The 17,611-nt window shown below is 41.0% G+C and overlaps 1 protein-coding gene across 6 annotated transcripts in view; it reads left to right on the top strand.

Annotated features, from left to right (window-relative positions):
• The first annotated feature begins 1,923 nt into the window (after positions 1–1,923).
• LOC124280914 (putative sodium-coupled neutral amino acid transporter 10) overlaps positions 1,924–17,611 on the top strand; it is a 32,089-nt gene continuing 16,401 nt past the window's right edge. For 5 of the 6 annotated variants that reach the window (XM_046716907.1, XM_046716903.1, XM_046716904.1 and 2 more), the window contains exons 1-11: positions 1,924–2,022; positions 2,541–2,698; positions 3,284–3,401; positions 4,460–4,505; positions 5,348–5,441; positions 5,889–6,029; positions 6,727–6,848; positions 9,320–9,422; positions 9,803–9,985; positions 14,799–14,919; positions 16,132–16,250. In XM_046716907.1, the coding sequence (XP_046572863.1) occupies positions 2,609–2,698; positions 3,284–3,401; positions 4,460–4,505; positions 5,348–5,441; positions 5,889–6,029; positions 6,727–6,848; positions 9,320–9,422; positions 9,803–9,985; positions 14,799–14,919; positions 16,132–16,250 (1,137 nt within the window). In that variant the 5' untranslated portion in view covers positions 1,924–2,022; positions 2,541–2,608. Of the gene's footprint in view, positions 2,023–2,540; positions 2,699–3,283; positions 3,402–4,459; positions 4,506–5,347; positions 5,442–5,888; positions 6,030–6,560; positions 6,683–6,726; positions 6,849–9,319; positions 9,423–9,802; positions 9,986–14,798; positions 14,920–16,131; positions 16,251–17,611 lie in introns of all 6 variants that reach the window. The other variant, XM_046716901.1, reaches the window with a different exon arrangement.

Here is a 17,611-nt window from a genome sequence, read left to right as displayed (position 1 = left end):
GACCGTATAATAAATAAAAAAGATTTTATTTAATGTACAATATTTGTATTAAAACATTGATACAACTATCACATGACATTTTCAGCCACAGAAAATGCATATATGTACCCCAAGGACGACTCTCTTCAAAGAATTGGAAACCTCTACAGGTTTAGCTAAGTTTCTGTATGTTTTTCTATTGTGGTTACATTGTGATTTATTCAAGAAATGTTACTTGCCATTTCAAATAAACATAATGAGAGCATTTTTGTTGTAAACACCAGTATTTTGCGTATGTCTACATATAGTCTGCTAGGGATGTGATGATACACAAGTTTCATGAATCGATACGTATCAAGATACCCATGTGACGATTCGATACATATCACGATACCTATTTTTGTGGCATTATTGCGTAAATTTACTTGCATTTTGAACATTAATATTTCATATTTTATAATTGTACATGAAAAGATCAACATTTTTTATTCTCAGAGATTAAAAAGTTCTAATTTCCCATCTTTGTGCATGAAAAATCATCATTTATAACTCTCATAAAATCAAAAAACATGATACAATTGCAAAATGTAAACGATACATAAGCATACTGTATTTAAACCGATACTTTCAAAACTTAATATCGATACAGTTTTGAATGTATCGATAATTGTATCGTCTTAGGAAAAGTATCGATGCATCGATGTATCAATGTATCGTGGCATCCCTATAGTCTGCTGTCTATGATCACCTTATCATGTTGTCACCATATCATTTACACTTGTGTCTGTAGTAAATATTAATAAATATACAATTATAATAATAAATTATATTTTTCCATTTTCTTCTGCCTTGTTTTTGTATGTGTCTTAGATTTCAACAGGAGTGTAATGTTAAAGCTGAGACCACCTATTGCACAGATACTTGGTGTTAAAAAAAGTGAAGTCACCTGTTGCATACAGACACTTAGTTGCAAAGAATGAAGTCATATCTTGTAGAAAGACACATTATAGTAAACATGGTACAGGCTGAAGTCATTTATTGCATACAGAAACATACGAATGAAGTCATCCATTGTACACAGACGCCTGGTGGTAAGGGCTGATGTCATAGGGTGTGTACACAGATTGGATCTCCACTTTACAGGTCCTGGTACCATAAGAAGGATGTTATTGGAATTCCCATTTTCATGGAACGATGCAATTGGCTGGTGGGTCACTGCATGAGGTCTTCACAAGGTTGCACAGTGTGGCCTTTGTGGGACTGAGGTTTTGATAATGGGGTCTTTGAAGGAAACAGGTCAAAAGGGCCAAAGGACAAAGGGCCAAAATTGATATTGATACTGACTGACTGACTGGGTATGGTTTTACACCGTTTTTAGCAATATTCCAGCAATATCACGGCGGGGAACACCAGAAATGTGCTTCACAAATTGTACCCATGTGGGGAATCGAACCCGGGCCTTCGGCGTGACGAGCGAACGCTTTAACCACCGCCCCACATATTGATACAAATATAATAAAACATATAAAATATATATTAGTTTGTATGTTCTTTTGGAATTTGATCTATGGCCCTTTTGACTTTTCGTTGGCCCTTTTGACTTTTCTTTGGCCCTTTTGATTTTTTCAATTTTGGCCCTTTTGTCCTTTGGCGCTTTTTGTTACGACTGTATCATCATGATCAACTGTCAATGTACATGCCCTGAGGCAGATCTGCAGTCAAGTAATAAAACATGTTTGAGTCCCATGGAAATGTGTATTCCAGAATCCCTAAATAAGCCATACACACAAGAATGCTTTCAATGACATAACAGATATTAGTTGACAGGTTATGATTGCAAGTAACAGTATGTTTTATTCAGAGGAAACTGTATTATATATCTTATATATGTATTTAAAAGATCATTTGTTTTAAGGTATTTACGGTACGATGTGGAACCGGAAGTTCAAACAAACTGTGGATTATCTCCCTTATACAAGATGGAGCATGACACGTATTTGTTTTTGTTTACCTGCTCCCGATAATAAGCAACACTCATCGCAAGTATGTCATAGCCCGTTGTTTAATTGAACAGCGTGATTGTGAAAAGAACACACCAGTAAGGTGCTATTGTTGCCATGATTTATGTGACAGAAAATAATTAGATGAGTCAACATTGACAACAAGAAACGCCGGACCAAAAACACCAACCTTTGCCATTCCGATATCAGTGGCACCATTCGATCATCCTATGAAAATATGATCAAGTTCGATATTGTGTTAAACAATAGTGGTACGGCTCTATATAAAGTGTTGCATTTTACCATGTTACATTGGTGATAAGGCATTTGTTTCAAGTGACAAAACAATATGTTTCGTTATTTTGAAAATTCGTACACGAAGTTCTGATCGGAGTTCATGTGTTCCATCTATGATGATTCATATGAAACTTCAATGAGCGGTTTTCTCGTGAGCTTGTCCCTTTTTTGAACGAATAGAAAATGCTGGTGCTACATTCAACATTATGCTTTATTCTATGATTGTACATGCTGGTAACACTAGGTACTTTCTTTGTGTTTTAGGTTGACAATTTCAAGAAATCAAAATTACTTCTGATGTAGAGGTTGCCACACCAGAGCAAAATATCAAAATGTCTTCAGGAAACTGGCCTTACATTCTCAACCTAGGAAACAGCATCATTGGTGTGGCTGTCCTAGCAATGCCCTTCTGTTTCAAGCAGGTATATAAAACATTCTTGTTTCTGTGGTATTTTCAATGTGATTCTCACTGTCATATGCTAATTACCTTTGCAAATTAGTTGTAACAGGAATGTGAATAATTTTCAAACTGTACAGCATTTATTTTTGCCCATTTGTTCAAGGTCTATCTGCAATATCTCCAATGAAACCGGATAATTTGATCCTTCCAATTTATGTTGAAAGTTCCTTCCCTTGCAAAATTACTTACTCAGGAACAGATAATTATCTATTATTGCTGCCCTTCATAGCTTGTAAGATAACTTTCATTCTGTAAACCCTGCTATTGGATTGAACAGAAAAGGGACTTTGCTCAGGTAAATTGCCAAACACAGAAAGTTTATTTCAGTCTTTCAAACTCCACTTTGGCAGTTTTTATTTTGTTGTGAATCAATCGTACATTTAATGATACAAAGATGCACAGAAACACTGTGTCAGTTGTACTTGTGGAACTAGTGACCATGGATCTTATTCATTCCTATATTATAACATCATAATTCTGTAAACCAAAGTAAGATTTAGAAGCTGGACTTATCCACCGTAAATGATTGACATTTGTTTCTTTTCAGTGTGGCATTATACTTGGTATTGTGCTGCTGCTGTTCTGTACATGGCTGACCCTGGTGTCATGTCAGCTTCTGATGAGGGCTGCTGCCGTCAGCAGGAAGAGGTCATATGAGTTTCTTGGTATGGTTGAATTGCTAACCAAAGGTTGAGCTGTTCTAAGCCTGGCAAAACTGCTGGTTTATCCCACTTGATAGATGAGGCTGATGTAGATCAGGCCATTCGAACAGCATATACATAATAATGAATACCCAATCACTGGATTGTCTGGTCCAGATTTTATTATTTACAGATTGATATGTTGGTAAGTGTGGCGTGAAACAGCAAACAATTTGCACTGTGTTACTGCTCATGTGTGGAGACAGTGTCTGGCTTTAAAGGAAGGGTGAGGCTATCGATGTCGATCAAAAAGGTCAATTCTTCCCATCGACTATAATTCAGATTATCAATCTTTTTAGCCAGTCCTAGTAAGGGATACACTTCTGTTTTCAATAATGTTTCCATGGTACCATGCCTAGGGGAAGACTTGCGTATGCCACTAGACAGAGCTGGGTTTTACTTCAATCCTGCATATTTTATGTGATTTAAATAATAAAATACTTCTGTCTGTAAGTTTTGATGATTCATATCTATGCAACATATTTTGAGCAAATGGATGTAATGTGGATATGGTTACTACAAACAAAATTCAAAACACATTAACTGTGGTAGCAGAAAGTGTTTAGTTCTTCATTGTGATGTGCTTCATTCAATGTTTTCTTTTTCTTATCAGTTTTGTGTACAGGTAGGTTAAAAGTTAAAGTTTTCATTCAGTCAGTCAGTGTTGTAAGTGGAGTAATGGTGGACATTGTAGTCGTGGCAACCTGATTGCTTAATTGGTTGTACTTATTTATGAGAAGGGTAACAGTTTTGATGTTAATAATTATGATATATCAGAAGGAGTGTGGGATCAGGGTAAGACCATACTTGTCATAAGAAGTGACTACATTAGATAGTCAGGTTCACCGACTTGGTTGATGCATGTCATCATATGAGATCTGTGCTCATGATGTCAATCAACAGATTGTCTGGTCCAGGCTCAATTATTTACAGACCACCGTCATATAGCTGAAATACTGTGTGAGGTTGAACAGTGAAAACCCCAGGAGTATGACCTAAGTGTGATATGTCTTTTTTTGCAGCATACTACACATTTGGTGCTGCCGGCAAGTTTGTCATTGAAGTCGGGTAAGCTGTCACACACAAAATGTTAATGTATGATAATGATATTGATAATGATATATTATAATTATGAAACCTCCATACCATGTAAGGTTCCATGAGACATGAAGAAAGGACATTAAAATTAACATGTTGTCCCTAATATACGTCATCTAAGTTGGTGACTTAATTACAGTAGGTTCCACATCAATGGCTAGTGGATAGAGAATCTACCTGGAGAGTGTAAGGTCGTTAGTGTAATTACCAGGTGAAATACACAATGCCATTTAGAAAGTGGTCAAATGTAACATATGCTATATTTGGAATTACACTTTCTTTGTAAAGTACAGATTCTAGTACTTTTGTTGGGTTGAGTCCCATCCGGGATTCGAACCCACACCCTCAGAGTCAGGCACCTAATCGCCAGCACACAAAGTCAGACTCCTAGACCGCTCAGCCACCGCGGCTTCCACTGGAAGTGCCTGACTATGAGGGTGTGGGTTCGAATCCTGATGGGACTCAACCCAACAAAAGTACTAGAATCTGTACTTTACAAAGAAAATGTAATCCCAAATATAACATAGACTCTCAAGGTCTATATTAAACTTAACACAAGGGATCCGTGACGGGTACTCATATATGTTCTGCTTAGTGTTATTATGAAACCAGCCAGATTAGCACATGCACGTCACTATATAAGTGCAGTTATCTTGTATTCAACATTTAACGCCATTTCATCTCATCTTACCTCACCTCACTATGGTGAAGTCAGGTCATGTCTGTTCTCTACATCCAGTGGGAGTGGTAGGAAAGGCTTCAAGTGAGTCCTATTTCTGAAGCTAGTGATTCATTACTGCTTCTGTCCACAGCTTGATAGGGCTGCAGATCGGGACACTCATTGCCCAGATTGTGGTCATCGGGGACCTGGGGCCAGCCATTATATCCAAAGTGCTTGGGATAGAGGTAGGTGAAGGTTCATGCTATTAATTCCGATTAATACATCCTCTGCAAACTTTCAAACAAAACATGTAAATTGTTATGGTGTCCAGTTTAACTTGATCCAATGACAATCAAAGTTTGGTGATTGCTACAGTGATGTATTAGATGAAGAAGTTCAAAGCTTTAGTATGGCTGTTACCAAATCAGTCTTTTTGAAGAAGTCCTGCATAAATATAGTTTTGTGAGAATTTGACCATCTGTTTAGTTCCAATCAGTACATGTCATAATTATACCGTAAACAGGTACTGTGTTTCTGAACGAACTTGGGAACTGGACCATTGGCATAAGCGTTCCTCATCTGTGTCAGATGTACAGATTTCATTTGGTCCTGTAAGAAAGATTTAAGATTTTTAGTTAAGGTCATTAACTTGAAATGTTCAGCTGAAGTTTTATCCTTGGTTGATATTCCAGAACACACCTAGCCTGCGCACATACCTAATTGTGTTCCTGTGTCTGTGTGTGGGGCTGCCTCTTGGACTGCTCAAAGACCTCCGCAGCGTCAGCAACGCCAGCACTATCTGCATCTGCTTCTACACTGTCTTTGTCTTCTACGTGAGTAGTGACAGTCTGTGACCTTGGTATTTGCTTGTCGTGTGAGCCGACTCATGAGGATCTGGTGGTCACAAAGATCCTCAACTCATTGTCATCATAGAAATCATCAGCATTGAAAGGTTTTATTCTGATGACTGACTGGCATAAATGCAGAATTACATAATTGCTACCTAATGCTGCTGCTGTATAATGCAGTAATGTATATTTTGCTAAATTTACAAACAGATGGACACACAAACTCAAACCCACAAACACAAACTTACATACAGATGGAAAACTGAATAACTGTTGTCTGGGAGGGGGAATGTTACTTTTCTGTTTCAGTGGTGGGTACCAGCATCTATATGTGTCCTGTCTCTTTTGCATGTTTTGGTGAATTGTACATTTTCACTCATTTTAAGAGTTTGTTTTCATGGTTTCTGGGAAATGTTTTGATGTATTCATTGAGTTTCTGTGATGGGTGACTTTCATCTTCAGCTGTGAAGCATGTTGTACTTTTGTTGCATGTTGCCTGCTGTTTTTCCCTGTCAGGTGTTGAGCCTGTCCAAATCCAACTTGTGGTCTGGAGAGTGGTATTCTTCAGTGTCGTTCTGGAGGCCCGAAGGACTTTTCCAAACTCTGCCAATATTCTCCTTCTCTTTTGGGTGTCAGACGTAAGTATTACTCGTTGACAACTAACTGTATCGTTTGTCCTCAGGTGCTGACATTATCGGGTCCTAACCTGTGGACAGGAAGCTGGTACCATAATGTGGCCTTCTGGAGACCAGAGGGTCTGTTTCAGACTCTACCCATATTCTCTCTGTCATTCGGCTGTCAGACGTGAGTAACAGTGTCTGGTTGTGTGCTAAGCATGAGGACCACTCCCACTTACAAACTCCTTCCCGGCCAGTCTCACCATTGTTAGCTCCCCTAGTGACATTTCAAGTATCTTGAAAATTTTCACCTCTAGCCCCCAACTAGCCCCCTAGAAAAAGCACCCAACTTCTGTTTTGCATTCTCATTAAACTAATTATGCAATAATTATGCAATTGTTGAAATGAAATAGAAATTCAAATTATCAAAACAATTTAAGTGGGAGAAGAGTATGTTGTTTTGTATTTTTTTATTGTTTAAATGCAGACTTGCAGCTTCGTTGAGATTATGTTTTAACTGTTTACTTGATCTGAGTTTCAAGTTTCTTGTCAGTTATTAAGAGATACTGAACCTACTCCAACTTGTTTTTATTTCCTATAAACTATACATTCATTTGGGAATTGACATCAAATGAGACAATTCAAGGAGAGATAAAACTGTTGCAATAGAGTGTCCAGCTTGACCTGGCTCTATTTTCCACAGTGTAACAATGCATAACACAACAGTGTTTTCACTTGGGCGGGGTTGTGTTACAAAGTTGTCACTAGATCAGGCAGTGTTGCACAGTGCTAGAGTGTACCGCTTGACCTGGCTCTATTTTACACAGTGTAACAAAGTTGTCACTAGATCAGGCAGTGTTGCACAGTGCTAGAATGTATGGCTTTGACCTGGCTCTATTTTACCAGAGACCATATAATATTATATGGTCTCTGATTTTACACAGTGTAACAATGCATAACACAACAGTGTTTTCACTTGGGCGGGGTTGTGTTACAAATTTGTAACTAGATCAGGCAGTGTTGCACAGTGCTAGAGTGAACGACTTGACCTGTGCATTGAATGTATTTCCACCATCAAAGTTTATCTGTGTGCTAAATAATGTTGATTGAATGCACGTGGAAGGCTGCTAATTTCGAGGGGAATAATCGCCAAGCGATCTTACGTGCGTTACCAGCATCACCTTAGGTACAGTGACAGTGCTACAATGTTTTCACTTCTTTGGGGTCGTGTAGCAAGGTTACCACTAGATCAGGCTGTGTTACATTTAGTCAGGCTGTGCTACAAAGTTACCTCTAGATCAGGCTGTGTTACACTAGTCAGGTTGTGTTACAAAGTTACCTATAGATCAGGCTGTGTTACACTAGTCAGGCTGTGTTACAAAGTTACCTCTAGATCAGGCTGTGTTACACTTAGTCTGGTTGTGTTACAAAGTTACCTCTAGATCAGGTTGTGTTACACTTGGTCAGGTTGTGTTACAAAGTTACCTCTAGATCAGGCTGTGTTACACTTAGTCAGGCTGTGTTACAAAGTTACCTCTAGATCAGGCTGTGTTACACTTAGTCAGGCTGTGTTACAAAGTTACCTCTAGATCAGGTTGTGTTACACTTAGTCAGGTTGTGTTACAAAGTTACCTCTAGATCAGGTTGTGTTACACTTAGTCAGGCTGTGTTACAAAGTTACCTCTAGATCAGGTTGTGTTACACTTAGTCAGGCTGTGTTACAAAGTTACCTCTAGATCAGGCTATGTTACACTAGTCAGGCTGTGTTACAAAGTTACCTCTAGATCAGGTTGTGTTACACTAGTCAGGCTGTGTTACAAAGTTACCTCTAGATCAGGCTGTGTTACACTTAGTCAGGCTGTGTTACAAAGTTACCTCTAGATCAGGCTGTGTTACACTTAGTCAGGCTGTGTTACAAAGTTACCTCTAGATCAGGTTGTGTTACACTTAGTCAGGCTGTGTTACAAAGTTACCTCTAGATCAGGCTGTGTTACACTAGTCAGGCTGTGTTACAAAGTTACCTCTAGATCAGGCTGTGTTACAAAGTTACCTCTAGATCAGGTTGTGTTACACGAGTCAGGCTGTGTTACAAAGTTACCTCTAGATCAGGTTGTCTTACATTTAGTCAGGCTGTGTTACAAAGTTACCTCTAGATCAGGCTGTGTTACACTTAGTCAGGCTGTGTTACAAAGTTACCTCTAGATCAGGCTGTGTTACACTAGTCAGGCTGTGTTACAAAGTTACCTCTAGATCAGGTTGTGTTACACTAGTCAGGCTGTGTTACAAAGTTACCTCTAGATCAGGTTGTGTTACACTTAGTCAGGCTGTGTTACAAAGTTACCTCTAGATCAGGTTGTGTTACACTAGTCAGGCTGTGTTACAAAGTTACCTCTAGATCAGGTTGTGTAACACTTAGTCAGGCTGTGTTACAAAGTTACCTCTAGATCAGGCTGTGTTACACTAGTCAGGTTGTGTTACAAAGTTACCTCTAGATCAGGCTGTGTTACACTAGTCAGGCTGTGTTACAAAGTTACCTCTAGATCAGGCTGTGTTACACTAGTCAGGCTGTGTTACAAAGTTACCTCTAGATCAGGTACAGGGCAACAATGTTTACACTTGATCAGTACTAACTGTCAGCACATTTCTTGCTTGTTGCAGTCAGCTGTTTCTCCTGTATGACGCCCTGCCAGAACCAACACTCAAGTCCATCAATGGGGTCACCAGCAGTGCTGTCAACCTCTGTGCAGTGGCCTATTTATTGGTAGGAACAGGAGTCTTGTGCTGTACCAGATTTTAAAAATACAGTCTTTATCTATATCCCCACACAAATGTCTGACATCAATCATGTTAGTTCGCTGTTGGATATCAGGATATGGAAGCAGGACCTAAACTTATTGAATAGCTTCAATTACATGGCATGAATATATAGGTTTAACTGATACCAATACTTGTAGTTTTGTATGGCTATAATAATGTGATGTCATGTCTTTTCAGAATTCTATCAGGGTTGATTGGGTAATCATTTGAAAATCTTATCCAAAAATGTTTCACTATAAATTTTGTTTGTTTGAGATCTTCCTATCTTTGTAGATGTTATTTATTGCAGATGAGCCTATTATTACATAATTATTTGTTCCACAGGTCGGTTTCTTTGGCTACATTGCCTTCTATGACAAAGACATCGGTGGTGACATCATCACTCTGTTCCCTTCCACGTTTTTCGCGGACATGATGAAGCTGCTGTTTGTGGTCTCCATTGCCGTCACCTTCCCCCTGATTATCTTTCCCTGCAGAGCTAGCCTCTACACGCTGCTGTTCCCCCAGGTAGGATTACCGCCTCTTGTCAGACAATACCTTCCTTGTTAACTGCTGAAATAATGGCATGAAATCATCCTGAGGTCATTTACCTAAAGATTTACCCAGGTAGTTTGGGCAGAATAGTCCTCCCATGATTTTGTGCTTGTTACAGATAGCTAGAGGATGTCAACTCTCTGTATTCAGGGTATCTTAAGATTTTCTGGGGGATTTGGGCAGTAACATTTCTCCTTTCATGGATCACCATTGTGGTGTTATTACAGTTGTAAGTCCATGTCCTAGAAATAGTGAGTGAGTGAGTTTAGTTGTATGCTGCTATTAGCACGGCAACTGACACTAGAAATGGACTTCACACATTGTACCCTTGTAGGAAATCAAACCCTGGTTTTCGGCATGACAAGTAAGCACTTTAAACACTAGGCGACCCCATAGAAATAGAGTTCAAATCGTTGCAGACTGCATTTGCTTTTGGGGTTAATTTGACCCTGATCATGTAGATGATTATATCCTGATGGAGAGATTATGTACGATGTCCTTATGTAAGACCTCTGGTGTATGATTACTTAGATAAGCTGCAGTGATTCTTCCTGTAATACATGTTTACACCAACACTCTGTGGCAATGGGGCTGACATTCTTTTTCAGAAGAAGTCCTCCTTGGGGTACATATAAGCATTTAAATGTCCATTTTAAATCCTACGACAGTTGTAACTATATTTTTCAATAAAATATTTACAAAACAACAAACTCGTTTTGTCTTGTGAGACCACCCCTACAGGGCCCCATCGGACCCCCTACAGCCAAGAGCAGGTAACTCTCGCCGTCTACCTCGTACCTCACTTTTCATGCTGTCGTTCTGTTGAATAGATGTGCGTGGTGTTCGGTTCGAGTTTGCTCTCCTACCGATACGATGAGTGTAAAAGAGTCTCAATCTGTATGTATGGTTCCTTTCTTTACGCACAGGCGTCAGATGGACTTCATATGTTGATATTCTCATTCATCTTTTGTTGTAACTTTGCCTTGGGTTCTCTGTTTTCCAGCCTTTTGGCAGGCAAAATGGCGGACCGCGCGATCGTGGTTTCCTTGCTACATGTTCTTGGTAGCTTGTAGTAGGGAGTTCATATATTATGTTTGCATATTATATGGTAGGCTTGCCTAAATTCTCTCTCTTTCAGCGAATTTGGTGGTAAGTCGTTGTTGAGTAATTTTGATAGTGTTCGTTTCGTAGCACTCAACTATACTGACTAGTATCAGGGATAATCTACAACATATAGTTATATAGTCTCCCTGCTAGTATGTACACGCGGGTGCTGCTAGCCTTTTTCTGCTTTGCATTGTATGTTTAGTATTTAAATGGCTGTAGCTTGTAGCATTTAAATGTCGCCTGTGCGTTTTATTTATTTGCTATTTACTTGTGTTTATATGTTTGCTGCTTCACAGTTCCTGCTTGTAACACTGGCATGGTTCTGTTTGTTGCAGTTTAAGCCCTGTGCGTTGTGCTGTGCACACTGCCGCCACAGGATGGTCATAAGGTGTGCCTCCGGTGTTTAGCCGAGGACGCTCACGACGCTCAAGGATGTTCATAATAAGCGCCCATTCTCATCTGAGAGCTGAACAAGTTAATAGAGGTACTGTCCTTCAAGATGGAGACACCGCGCTCGGTGATCTCATCTGTCGAGACAGGGGATTGGCACACGTCAATCGACCTCGAAGTCGCGTACCTCCTTGTTCCATTGCACCGTTTCAAGATTTACTTTCGGTTCTTATTCGGGACGGGACGTGCTACCAGTTTCGTGTGCTCCCCTTAGGTCACATTATGGCGCCAAGGGTGTTCACCAAATTGAGGTTTATTGCAGCCCAGATAGCCAGATCGCAGTGCCGGTGTTTTCACCCGTACCTACGCGACTGGCTCATCGTGGTTTTGGAATAACTGTTGAGTCTGGGAAACTCACGATCACTGTTGGTCACTCTTACGAAACTGGTCCGAATTGTCATCCTCACGCAGTCAGATGGAAAGACGTCAGGTGTCTCGCCGAGGGGCTCCCCCTGGAGACACCGTCGCTCTCAGTCCAGCAAGATACATCCCTACCGGGTTGGAGCGATGTTCTGGGCGACCTGCGGTCTCTTGATGACGAAGTCACAACCTGCACATCAATGTGCCGGAATTGACAGCAGTCAGGTTGGTGTTTGATCCCGCACACCGGGATTCGAATTACCTTTTCGGCCAGACATTCTCACTCTGAACGGGGCACCACACCCGAATCCTCGGATTCAATGGGTGGCTTGGCCTCTGTCGGGTCTAACCCCCAGACAAGCGGAATTCCTGCAACCGTTGCAGACACAATTCTGGCTTCAAGGCGGGATTCCACACCCGTTCAGTGTGTTGATAGGTGGGGCGCGCTGGTGTGCAGATATAGGGGGATTTCATAATCCCTATTCTGCGGATTTAGTTCGGATATTGGAGTTACTATAACCTTGTTTTGGTTGAGAGCCTTATGACCTCCACCATTCCCGGGTACTCCATGGCTATTTCCACGTTTCACACCTCGTTTGATGGTGCTCTGCCTAGGCAGCAACCTCTCATACAGCGATTCGTAGCTGGCATGAACAGGGTTCGACCGCCTCGGCCGCGACCCAGCCCACTTTAAAATTGCCAATTATTCTCAATTGGCTGTCTGGCCCTGGTGAGCTCTGGTAGAAGGGTCGGGTACATCCATGCGATACCCACTGACCCGACACTGACAGTATTTTATACTGATCATGTCCGTATTCACCTCCCGGATACCTACCACTCTCAGTTCGATATTGCTTCCACGTGACTGCTCATATCGAACTTCCACCCCTTGCCCAGCCTTCCACACCAGGGGGAGCGGTGGGGTAGCCTAATGGTTAAAGCGTCGGCTCGTCACGCTGACGACCCGGGTTCGATTCCCCACATGGGCACAATGTGTGAAGTCCATTTATGGTGTCCCCCGCCGTGATATTGCTGGAATATTGCTAGAACCGGCGTAAAACCCAACTCACTCACTCACTCCACACCAGGGACCAATCTTTCGATTGCTCAACCGTGACTGTAACGAACGAACGAAAGGGATCTGTACGGGTACCCATGTGTTCTGTTTGGTGGCGGGAAGACTGGGGAGTCTGCTAGCAAGCGGACTTTATCTCGTTGACTTGTTTCCGTAATTGTTCGGTTACCGTGCTAAGGTTTACCTTCCCCCGTGGGGTTGAAGGCAGACTGGGTAGGGCAGATGCCGCTTTGTTGGCAATACACAGCGGCACTGCTCAATGAAGAGATCGGTTCTGTCGCTCTTTGGAGCCGGCAGAATGCCTTCATTCGTCATTACCGACTTGACACGCATTCTAAGGATCGTGCTCGGTTTGGTCTTTTGGTTCTCTCCAGTGGAGAGTGTCCTGCCACCCTGACCAAGTTAGTAACTGGTCATTGGTATCGGTTCTGAGTTCAATGTCGATATGGTTCATATCACTACATCGTAAAAGCCTTACCACCCTTTCGGGTTGGGTCGGGTTTGGGTGTACATACGTCCCTTACGTCCTCTTCACTTAAAGGCAAGAGGGCGGGGCTGGTTTTGAACGCTTTAACCAGTCATATGCTATTAACCCGTCTTACGACGGAATTGGGTACAAACACCCCACGGGTCACTGTTTCGTATGCCTCTCTTCGAGCAGCATGTCACGTAACCAGGTTAGTGCAATGGTGAGCCAACACATGTTCGGCTACGCTTTTCGCTATTCAGGGGATTTGTGTACGCTAACAGTTTTTTCCCTCTTCCTGAGACTTCGCTATTTGGGAGTCTGTGTTAATCAGCACTTTGTGGGATGGTGGTCTACACTTACCCACCTCATGCCGAGAGTGTTTGGTGGGGGTGTTTTATCCTGTTTTTCACTCGTACATTGCATGGCGTTTGTACTCGTTCGATTTCCTCAGAAAGTTTTTAGGGAGGCTAATAATTTCTCTGGGTTTTATCGAGGTCCCGGTGAGCCCTCTTCCAAACAGCAGGGGTGCATTCGAGCGTTAGTTTGCAGTAGTTATTAGCTCGACTGCTGGGTTATTGGCTTTTAAGCATATAATTTTTTACGCTTTCCCTAGTTGTTTCGGCAGTTCCCCATACATTCCTTTCCACTGTAATGGTTGGGGGTGGGGTTTTATGTCATAATTGATTTAAGCCAATTGACGTATAAGCTTGGGCTCTCTATTTCCCGCCCTAGCCACGCCCCCGCCTGATTGACATCAGCGGTCAGGTGGCTCGGTAACTGTGTTTTTTTCTATTTCAATATCAGTTGTAGATTTCACTCCACCACGGGTTTAGTTGTTGCCAGACAGAATGCCACTCCAGTCTCTAATATCTTTGGGAGTCTGTCGTATGCTTACCGGTATATGTACCCCAAGGAGGACTTCTTCTGAAAAAGAATTATACAAACCTGTAGAGGTTATGAATTCTTTGAAGAAAGTCCTCCTTGAGGTATGGCCACCCGCCTCCCCTCATTCTGTCTGACACGTTCAGCATGAAAACTGAGGTACGAGGTAGACGGCGAGAGTTACCTGCTCTTGGCTGTAGGGGGTCCGGTGGGGCCCTGTAGGAGTGGTCTTACAAGACAAAACGAGTTTTTAGTATTGTAAATATTTTATATAAAATGGACATTTAAATGCTTATATGTACCCCAAGGAGGACTTTCTTCAAAGAATTCATAACCTCTACAGGTTTGTATAAGTTTAATAGTAAATATCTTTAAATGTAACTGACAGGCAGGCCTCAGTACGAAATTGTTCTCCAAAGACAATTTTAATGGTTTGGTTACAGCAGAAACAGAAGGCCTATGAAGATATTCAAGAGGAGAACCGCATGCCAGAGATCCACTTCAAGTTCATCACTGTCTCCATCGTCATCTGCTCCATGATCACCGGCATCCTTGTGCCCAATGGTCAGACATTTAAACACTTTAGATATGTCATATATAATGGCCACACCTATTTTCTGTTATGCAGTTAAACGCTAGTTAAATGAAGCCAGACTGACCAACTGCAATGGAATAAGAAGATCGTTAATTGTGCATCTAAGCTTGAAAAATGTGTATACTTTTTGAACTCGCTAACCAGAAGGGCATGACCCAATATAGATGTATCTTCTTGGTTGACTGGGGCTTATTCATACAGAAGATGTTTCTGGTATTCTGTTCGGACCTTCAAGAAGATCAAAAGAAGGTGGTGCCCGTTTTCATTAAGTCTCGAGAGGCACATGCCCCAACTTGTGATATGCGAGACGGTGCCCAGCTTACTTCTGGTACAAGATTTCTGGTGACAAGCGTCTATTCAAGAACCAGTTCTGGTTCCAAATTGCGCGACCGCCCAATATGACTTTACTAGACTGGCTGTCACAGCTGTTGACCATCGTAATAGTTGGCTAATTTGGGTATGGTTAGTTCGGAAATTTGTTATATCTGCAAGGATTATCGGTTCTTTACTATCAACTGACAACCATGAGACCAATCGAAAAGGTATGAACGTTCTTTGTCACTGGAAGTGCTAAGGTCTAGCAAAGTGCTATGACCAACTTTTGGGCCCTATAGTATGAGTCCGGATAAGGAAAAATGTTTGTTTTTAAGAGTAAATATATTATTTTTTATAGTCATCCTGACTTATACTACAGTACCACCTCCCCAATCATCCCCTCTCTCCTCTAATTTCTGTTATGATTCGGAAAATACAAAAATGGAGAGAGTGATCCAGCTGATCACGTGAGAAGCTAATGTGCATGTGCAGTGGTGGGGTGTGTTTGAGTGAGATGTTTTTACTGTTCTTGGGGTACATAACACAGAATGTTTCAATTGTCTTTCGGATTAAAGGAGAGAAAAGCGAATACTGTACATGTAGTATAAATCAGGATAAGTATAAAATATTTTGTTGTACTCTAAAAAAAAAAAATTAAACTACAACAATAGCTGGAACTGGGGTGTGTTTGTGCAAAGTGTTACAAGATGCTGAAAACTTTTTTTTCAGGTCAATTCCACTCAACCCTTTAAAGAACAATTGTGGGTGCATAACATGGGACAGTATAAGCATCTTATCTGTATAATTTATTGTTAAAATTTTCAGTTCAGTTGTAAACATGTACATGCCTGTGTTTCTTCTTGCAGTTGAGTTTATCCTGGGGATGAATGGTGCCACAATGGGGACACTTATCTGCTACATCTTCCCAGCTCTGTTTTTCGTCCGTGTCATGGCAAACAAGGCAGAGGGCAAACACATAGCACAGGTGTGTATTCTCTCATACTGGTCTTTGCAGATGCTTACACATTCCTTGTTATTATATTACTGGAATAAAGTAACTGTGCATTATTTGATGTTATGCCATTTATTTAATGTAAAAAAAAAAGATAATAACATAATACTGTAAACGTATTATATTTCGCACAGGTTTTATTTTCGCGCTTTTCGCGCAAAACATTTTAGCGCGAAAATTTATACACCGCGAATAAACCTGTCATTCATTCAGTCTAGCCAAGCTCGCCCCTGAGTTGTTACCTACGGGAATCTTAAAATGACTGATAGTAGCATAAAGAATCATACTTAACTGTCGCCGTAATGTATTTCCCAAAACATAATTAAATAATGAGCCAAATCCCATCGCCGAATTAGCGAAAACAGCAATGTGTGTTGTGGCCGCTATGGAAATTGGTCACATGACAGATGGTTTGATACAAAACAGATTAACATGAAACGAATCGGGAAGAAATAATACAGCAGTATTTTATTTATTCATTACTGTGTACTAGTATATCGCACAGATAGGGATTTCCTGTGAGTATGCAATAAACGCCGCCTGACAGGTTAAGCCACTCTGTTTGTTTTCACTGCTATTAGTGTTGGCCAAAGAGACAGCTGGCAGTTCCGGCAATTACTGATTGCGCGAATAATTGACCGCGCGATGTAGTCTAAACTGTCAATTCCGCGAAAATTGCACCACGCGAAAATAAGTACGTTTACAGTATGTGGTGTTTTCCTTAATCACTGTTTAACTGTTGACAGGATAATATCGAAATCTGTATTATTTGACACCAGGCATCGTGACACGCCTTGAAGAAATGTGGTGTCAAAAGTCAGTTCACAAATTCAGTGTCGTGTGTGTCTACTGCTGGCGTTGATGCAGGCTTGACAACGACGGTGCATTTGCGACACAAAGTTGTTTATGTTACAACTGGTGATAGATATGTTATGTATGTCCATGTTAACCGAGTTGTTTATGTTACAGCTGGTGATAGATATGTTATGTATGTCCATGTTAACCGAGTTATGTTACAGGTGGTGATAGATATGTTATGTATGTCCATGTTAACCGAAGTTATGTTACAGCTGGTGATAGATATGTTATGTTTGTCCATGTTAACCGAGTTATGTTACAGGTAGTGATAGATATGTTATGTATGTCCATGTTAACCGAGTTGTTTATGTTACAGCTGGTGATAGATATGTTATGTATGTCCATGTTAACCGAGTTGTTTATGTTACAGCTGGTGGTAGATATGTTGTGTATGTCCATGTGAACCGAGTTGTTTATGTTACAGGTGGTGATAGATATGTTATGTATGTCCATGTTAACCGAGTTGTTTATGTTAC

The sequence above is a fragment of the Haliotis rubra genome, unplaced genomic scaffold (assembly GCF_003918875.1).
Source record: "Haliotis rubra isolate DU_JTF1 unplaced genomic scaffold, ASM391887v1 Scf276, whole genome shotgun sequence".
Lineage (NCBI taxonomy): Eukaryota > Metazoa > Mollusca > Gastropoda > Lepetellida > Haliotidae > Haliotis > Haliotis rubra.
This window is presented reverse-complemented; position numbering and strand designations above follow the sequence as displayed.